Source organism: Acartia tonsa, chromosome 8, assembly GCF_053477335.1.
Source record: "Acartia tonsa isolate MP-2025a chromosome 8, ASM5347733v1, whole genome shotgun sequence".
NCBI classification, from domain to species: Eukaryota; Metazoa; Arthropoda; class Copepoda; order Calanoida; family Acartiidae; genus Acartia; species Acartia tonsa.
The window spans coordinates 19,753,817-19,762,207 of record NC_137267.1 but is presented as its reverse complement, the minus strand read 5'-3'; the positions used below and the strand labels follow the sequence as shown (position 1 = coordinate 19,762,207).

Below are 8,391 nucleotides of genomic sequence, written 5' to 3'. Positions count from 1 at the left end.
ACCTAAAATTCTTGTGAACTTTTGTTGGTGTTTACATTTTAATATATTAATTTGAAAATGCTTTACATAATGGCCAGTATTTAATTAAAGTATAACTATCCTAATTTTATATTTTACCTATTTACTATACCTATATTTATCCAGATTACCTAAATACTTATCATTTACTTATTTTCCTAGGTACCTATTTACTTAACTACCTACCTTAATTAAACACTGACCTTAAAATTATGAGAAAAACACAGGGTGGACGTGGGAGGGTCTTTTTGAATTTAATTTAAATATCTGCAAAATAAAATATAAATTATATAAAATCATAAAATATAGATAAAATGTAATAAATGGAAAATAAACTAAACACAAATTTAAAACAGATAAAAATTAATATAAATAATAAAAGGACTAAGATTCTTCTTTATTTCACCAAGTTTATCAAATTTTCATTGTGTTTCAATGATCTTGAAACAGGCAAGAAAATTTGATTACCTTTGTATTATTCAGAAGATTGTTAACTGCTCTCTACCTAAAATTCTTGTGAACTTTTGTTGGTGTTTACATTTTAATATATTAATTTGAAAATGCTTTACATAATGGCCAGTATTTAATTAAAGTATAACTATCCTAATTTTATATTTTACCTATTTACTATACCTATATTTATCCAGATTACCTAAATACTTATCATTTACTTATTTTCCTAGGTACCTATTTACTTAACTACCTACCTTAATTAAACACTGACCTTAAAATTATGAGAAAAACACCAAAATTAGTCAAAAACAAAAACAAACAAAAAATAACCAACAAAAGTCACACCCAAAAAGTTTTCCGGCAGTCTTTCAAAACCTTAGATCTTAAACTCCAATCCATAACAGGGTTCTTAAGCCATGAAAGAAGTGAAGGTGGCCAATGAGATTGTAAAGGTTTGCCAATGTGATCTATAATGTACTTTCCTTTAGGATCTTTTCTTGATAATGTATCAGCGATCAATGCTGGTAAATTTGATACTCTAGGCAAATGTTCAATATAAAGTTTGAAAGGAGTAGAAATAGCTATATGATTTATCACAGCAATAATAAGACTTGAATATGGGTCTTGTCTAGATTTACCATTCATATAAGCCCATACAACAGCAACATTGTCAACCATGCAAACTACATGCTTTTTTTGGATAAGACGGTAGTTGTGAAAAATGGTTAATAATAAACCAATAGCTTCGAGAAGAGTTGTCTTATTACCAAACTTTTTACCATTATCATCAAGTAGATTATATATAAATTCTTTTGGCCATATACACTGTGCAACATAAAAAAAGTCTTTCATTTCACAGTGTGGCATTACATAACCTACAGCTCCTATTCCAATTTCATATTCACTTTTAGAAGAAGTACAACCAGCAGCATCTGATACCAAAACTATTGATCTAGATGGATAACAATTACATCTATCAGTCAATGGAAAACCCTTCTTATTTTCATTTAAAATAAAAAGCCATTGATGTAAAAAATCTCTAGTGTCTTTTGACAAACAAATTTGGTCAAATTCAAAACTAAGTTTCAAATCACTAATTATCGGAGATTTCAAAAACTTTAAAGGAGGACACATTCTTACAAGAGTGTCTATCATCCCTAAAACTGTTTGCATTTGTTTTTTAGACACCTTTGATATAGATAAAATATCAATAATCTGTTGACTATACTTAAGTATTTTTTCTTCTGGTAAATTCCATGTCATATTTAAAGTATCAAAATATACACCTAATATAACACCTTTCTGTTGATATAAAAATGATTTGTCGGGTTTGTCTAGTGGTGCAAGAGGTAAATTTATATTATGAGCCAATCTCAAATATTCTTCAACAAATATTTTGTTTTCTTCTAGTGTTCTAGTCATAACAATTTGATCATCTAATTGTCTTTCTAAATATAAATTAACTGTGTCAGTTTTAACTTTAACTATAGAAGAAAACGAATTGTGAAAACGATCATAATTTGGTACAGCAGACCTAGCACCAAAAATTTGTGATGTTTCAAAGAAATATCTATTTAACCAAAAAAAACCTTGTAGGTACAAATGATCATATTTGGTTGGCACTAGTTTGTATGCACTCTGATGATCGATTTTAGATAAATATGCACCTTTACCAATTGAATAAAGTTTTTTAGCAACAATTGCAGCACTTGACATAACAACTTTAGTCATACTTTCATCTGGAATAGCTTCATTAAAACTGTTGCCAATAGGTGAACTAAGATTTAAAATTGGCCTATATTTATCAGTTTGTTCAACTACAAATAAACTATTGATTCTTGCATTTTCAAACGGAGAATGTTGAAAAGGTCCTGATACAAATCCCTTTTTCATCATTGTTACTAATTGGTCAGTAAAATAGGATCCAATTTTTTGGTTGATCATATTAGAAGCATTAAGATCAAAAAGAGGTTGAATTTTTTCAATATCAACCAAAGATTCAGCACCATAACGTAAATCATTAATACACTGTAATATAGATTGACGTTTAGGGATAGACAGATTATCTTTAACAAGTCCAAATTCATATTCAAAGATATCAACGTTTATAGGAGTATTTGGATGATCTTTATTTGGCAATGGTCTGTAAGGAAAAATATTCCAAAATATATCACTAGGTTCATCCTTATAATTATCAAGTAAAGGTATTTCTAAATTTTTTAATGGTTTAGGTTCCTTTTCCTTTGATATAATAGTAGGACAATATTTAATTTTCTTTATCCAATGTTCGGCTACATCACCAGGTAATCCCAAACGTTTAAAATCAACATTTCCTATGTATACACATTGTCTATTATAGAATTTAAAAAACCCCCAATAAAAACCAAATTTATCTGAAAATAAAATACATCATAAATATAAAGATGTTGGTAAAATAAAAATATTCCCAACAGACCAAATTATATCAAACTTGCCAGATTAAATTGATTTTAAAAAGGCGAAATATTAAATGTATAAGATAAAACATATAAAATACATATACAAGTACAACATAAAAAATATTCAAACTTCATTATGAATAATTAAATGTGCATAAAAACACATGAATAAGATAAAAGCATTTTTTCAAAATTGATTAAAAATTGTGGATAAAACAAATCAAATGTGTTTAAAAACACATGAATAAATAAAATACATTTTTTTCAAAATTGAATGAAAATTGTGGATAAAAACAACTTAAATGCAATGTTACATAAAATAAAACTTATTATAAAAGTTTTAATTAAAATAATATGTATATTTAAATAATTAACTTAATGTTTATTTATGAGAAGCTTTGTTGTGAGCCTGACCACATGGTTTACCACTAGGCATAAAAACATTACAGACGTGTAAGTATTGAGCACCACTAACTGAATCTGAACATCTTCTTGTTTTAGCATTAAACTTATTAGAACATGTTTTATCAGAATTAAAAGTTTTACAAATAGTCTTCACATGAATGAACACAGTACCAGGTGGAGAAGGGGACCAATCTTTGATAAATCTTTGTTTTGGTTTCTGATCAGAATTCTTATTATCGCTGACTGGAATCATTTGAACATAGCCACAGTGAGGATTAAATGAACAGAAACTTCTAAAATGAGCATCTAAATCTGCAAACGACAAATGTGGTTGTTTTTGAGAAAATCTCATAGCATTTGTATTAAGAACACTGTCTGTGAAAGCAGCACAAAAACTGCCTTGGTCTTGATTAGTTTTGTAACCAAAGGAATTCGGAATATCTCTGAGCCAATCATGAACTATAAAAAACTTGAGCAAAGGTTCAAGTGAACCATCCCATGGAACAATTCTTTTCTTAGCAACCATCAATGCAAAAAAAGCAATTTGAAAATGTTTTATGTTCGCAATATCCTCTAAATACATAGATGTGTAGATTGTTTGATTTCCTCCATCATCATGTACAACATTTAAATTTGACATACCACCTTGAGATTTCTTAACATTTTCAGGTGAAAACATCTTGATTGAAATTGAACGAGAACTTGGATTGTGTAACTCCTCAAATCCTTTCAATGTAATTTTGTTTGTTAAATCTAGTCTTGATAAATCATAACTGTCTATGGCGAGTAATTCATTTGTTTCAAAATGTTCTGCTGCTTTTACAAATAATTCTTCTGAACTGATAGTCGGAGCACGGTCAAATCTTAAAGGATGTAACTTTGTTTTCAAATTATCAACTACATCTTTATCCCAAGCTTTGTCCACATGTACTGCTGCATGATTTGATTTCATTTTTGATTCTAAACCAGAATTAGAAGGTTTTTTAGCATTCTTGTCTCGAGCTTTAAGATTCTCCAAAGAAACTTCAGCTATGGTAAGAAAATAATAACTGTCAGGTATTTCACCACTGGAAGGAACTAGATTTGGAAACAAAGATTTAAATTCATGAGAGGACATGTTCAAATCAGCAATAACATCATTACTGTTGTATCTTTGGTTTCTTGTTTGGTTTATCACAGTATTTGGCATAGAATTGTTTATCACAGTATTTGGCATAGAATTGTTTATCACATGACTAGATAGGAAAACCATAGAACTTGAAATATTATTAATATTATTATTTCTAGGGTTCATTATAACAGCTTCCCTCGTCTTATTTTGATTTGAATAATTATCCAGGAAACTTCTTAACTCTTTTATAACCCCAGTTTCATTTTTACTTTTATTATTTTGCATGTTTGTAACTTCATTTATATGAGAATCAATAACAGAAGGAACAGAGTCTGCATGATTAAGATGATCTACTTTGTGTGAAATTTGTTTTTGAATTTCCATACTGGCTTGACTTATTAAATTTGACAAAGATGGTTCATCAATCAAGCTGTATCCTGGTGGGAGTGTTGATGTTCCTATAAAATAAAAATTTTATAAATTAAAAGACTTAGTATAGTCTAATTCTATAAAGACTTAAAAGAGTCGTAAAATTAAACTTAAAAAGTCACTTTATAAAATTTGACTTAATAGAGTCATTAAAAATAGACTTAAAAGAGTCATTTAAAAATATTTGACTTAAAAGAGTCGTAAAAAATTAGAATTAAATTGTAACTTCATAAAATTTAACTTAAAAGAGCCAATTTATAATATATACTTAAAAGAGTTTCTTTATAAAAAAAACTTAATATAGTTGTATTCATGAAATAAATTAAATTATACCTTAAAAATTAACAATAGAGTCATAAAAATTAGAGTCATTTAAAAATATTTGACTTAAAAGAGTCGTAAAAATTTAGAATTAAATTGTTATTTCATAAAATTTGACTTAAAAGAGTCAATTCATGAAATAGACTTAAAGAGTCACTTTGTAAAAAAATTAAAAATCATTTCATAAAAATTAAAAATAATTTATAATCTAAAACAATTTCTTAATCTATATCTACCTAAAAATACATCATTACGTACATATAGGTAATGATTTTCTTTTACATTGAAAAACGAAGATAATCATATATTCCAGCAGAAATAATAAATTTACACCTGTAAAAAGTTGTAAAACTTTGCAATGATATGCTTCTGTGCAATGCCATTTAGTCTCTGATACCTCTTAACTGTTTCAGACTTCCAACGTCCACTAATCTTAGCCTCTTCTAATGAAAATTTCTCAGGATTTGTTGCCATATGACTTGGCAAGCCAGCTCTAAAACTGTGACACGAGAACTGCACATGAGGAAACAGAGGTTTTAAAAATTTTTTCAATAAACCATTCATAGTTGATGTAGTCAACAACTTACCATCAGACAGTCTGAATACAGGATCATCCAACATAAGACCTCTTGTAGTTTTCACCATACCAATCAAATACTCCAAATTAACAACAGGACACATTGCAACATCTGCTGGATACTTAAAAATATCGACCACCACTCCTTCAGGATCTTCGGAAGTTTTAGGGACAACTAAAACTACAAGTAGTTGAACATCAGATAACTTTTTAATTTTACACCAAGTTATCGCTCTGAAAGGATCAAAACTGTCTTCTTCTTTGGATAAAATTTCACCTCCTCTCAATGCCCCATAAAAACAAAACAAACTAAGAGTCCATATAACTTGTTTATCAAAGTCTGAATACTCTTCACACTTCCACAAACACAATCCAAATATTCTTAAAACAGACCACGTCATCACACACCTGTATTGTTTGTCATTTGAAACAACTCTTGATAGTGTGGACTGATTCTTTATTCCTTGTAATATATCTTGCAACCGTTCACATTCAAAGGCTTTAACCGAAACCATATTTAAAGAATGTAATTTTTTCAATCCAGATAAATAAGATTTTATGGTATCAAATTGTAACTGTTGGCAATCATGCAAATAACAAACATAGCCACATAAAACATCTGCTTCTACTGGAATATATGATTTTCTTCGGCTTATAGTACAATATTTACTGAATGTACGCCAAGTAGTTAAATAGCTATCCCATGTACTAGTAGCCTTAGATAAACAGATCTTTTTTCGTTGTTGGTTTGAAACTCCACCTATCCAACCCCAAATATTATGCTTTGTACCAAACTTAGACAATGTGTATGTACCTGAAGCATGCGATGTAGGATTTGTTGCTTCAGTATGCTTCCTCTTGGGTTTGAACCTCTGAACATTTCCAGTGTTTGCAGTGGGTGATTTTACATAAGATTTAGCTTGTTCAATAGTAATATCAGCATGAGCTTTAATGAAAACTGTTATCGCCGGAAAATGTTCATTTACAGCTTTTACATATTCATCTGCTGTCATCTCATTTTCTCCTTCATAAAACACGGTTGGGGCAACTGGAAACTCTTTCAAAAGATCTCTCAAATTTCCGGAAACTGTTGGACAGAAAACTTTGATATTTCCTCCATTAATTGTCGCCACATCTCCACCATTCAATCGAGAATGATTCTTAAGAAAATTAATATTTGATGGCAACCATCTTATATTAATATCAAGATCTTCGTCTGTTGGACATCCAACCTCCAACCTAAAACAACAATCATATTGTTTTCCACTTTCTTTAGATAGAATCTCTCTTCGAATTCTGATGACAAGATCCTCAAAAGACTCATTGTCTTGATTTTCTTTGGCAATAGTTATGTTACCAGCATCAAGTTCGTCTTTGAATGAATACCATTCTGTGTGCCAACGGTTATTCATGAATCTAAGATCCTTGGCAGCAACTGGAAAACTGAATTTCAAATTTTTACACACATCCTCGCCCAACACTTTATGAATATCCAGAGGAATATCCATATCATCTCTAGAATTCATTGCAACCCTGAATTCACCAGTCAAGCCACCTTTGTCATCAGAAACACAGCAGATAGCTATCATAAGATTTACGCCTTCTTCAGCTAATTTGTCTGTGACTGTTGGGTAAAAAGATCCATACTTTGAAGCTGGTTGAACCAACCTAAATAACTTGTTATTAATTTTTAAATATATAAAATATACCAATAAAAGTAATATAAAATACTTTTTAAAAACATTTAATTTATTACTATAAGTAATTTAAAAATAAATGATTTCTTAAAAACAATTTTTGGTAAACAAAACTAAAATTGTCAAACCAATATATATGATCATAAAAGATCTTTTTATTATACTACTGAATATATATAATATTCATCGACTATAACAGTCAATATTACAAAAGCATTTAAAACTTTTTTCGAATTTATTTTTAACGGTTTATCATATTACATTATTCATACTTACTTATTTGGATCTGGTATCTTCTTTATCATCAGTTTAGGCGGCATGCTTCTGCCAAATCCGGCTCTGCCGTCAGTGTCGTCCTCGTTCTCTCTGGTTTCTTTTTGAATTTAATTTAAATATCTGCAAAATAAAATATAAATTATATAAAATCATAAAATATAGATAAAATGTAATAAATGGAAAATAAACTAAACACAAATTTAAAACAGATAAAAATTAATATAAATAATAAAAGGACTAAGATTCTTCTTTATTTCACCAAGTTTATCAAATTTTCATTGTGTTTCAATGATCTTGAAACAGGCAAAGTTCAGGTGTTCATAAAGACACAAACCAAAATATACAGGGATATCAGGGGATATGCCAATGGAGGATAAATATATGTACAATAGATCCCCAATGATGATTAACAAAATTATTTCTAATGTATACAAGATTTGATAAACGTACCAGAAGATTTTAAGACTTCGAATTAGAGAATGTTTTATAAAACTTTGGTTACCAGTTTAATTTACAATCTAAAGTCTCCGCCCTCCCTGAAAACATAGAAACCAAAATAAACACCTGCCCTTGTCCCCGCCCCCTTTACCCATCCCTTTTTATTATAAGCACGTCTATTCTTTAGATTGTGCAGCATCCGTCTGTTAATGTTTACAGTTATTTTCA

The 8,391-nt window shown here is 29.2% G+C and overlaps 1 protein-coding gene across 1 annotated transcript; it reads right to left on the bottom strand.

Moving 5' to 3' along the window:
* Positions 1–284: 284 nt before the first annotated feature.
* Positions 285–7,847, bottom strand: LOC145326192 (uncharacterized). Its single transcript, XM_080169355.1, has 3 exons — positions 7,726–7,847; positions 6,567–7,420; positions 285–4,883 (listed from the first exon to the last, which is right to left on the bottom strand). Exons 1-3 carry the CDS (start codon positions 7,767–7,769, stop codon positions 3,292–3,294), a joined length of 2,490 nt encoding a protein of 829 aa, XP_080025481.1. The 5' UTR covers positions 7,770–7,847; the 3' UTR covers positions 285–3,291.
* Positions 7,848–8,391: the final 544 nt, after the last annotated feature.

What these genes read in the sequence shown, in the direction of transcription:
- LOC145326192 (XM_080169355.1), bottom strand. Translation starts at nt 7,769, where the DNA reads ATGCCGCCTAAACTGATGATAAAGAAGATACCAGATCCAAATAA. An exon ending in AAGATACCAGATCCAAATAA is followed by an intron (nt 7,421 to 7,725) that starts GTAAGTATGAAT and finishes CAAGTTATTTAG; the next exon opens with GTTGGTTCAACCAGCTTCAA. An exon ending in TCCTACATCGCATGCTTCAG is followed by an intron (nt 4,884 to 6,566) that starts GTACATACACAT and finishes TTTATTTTATAG; the next exon opens with GAACATCAACACTCCCACCA.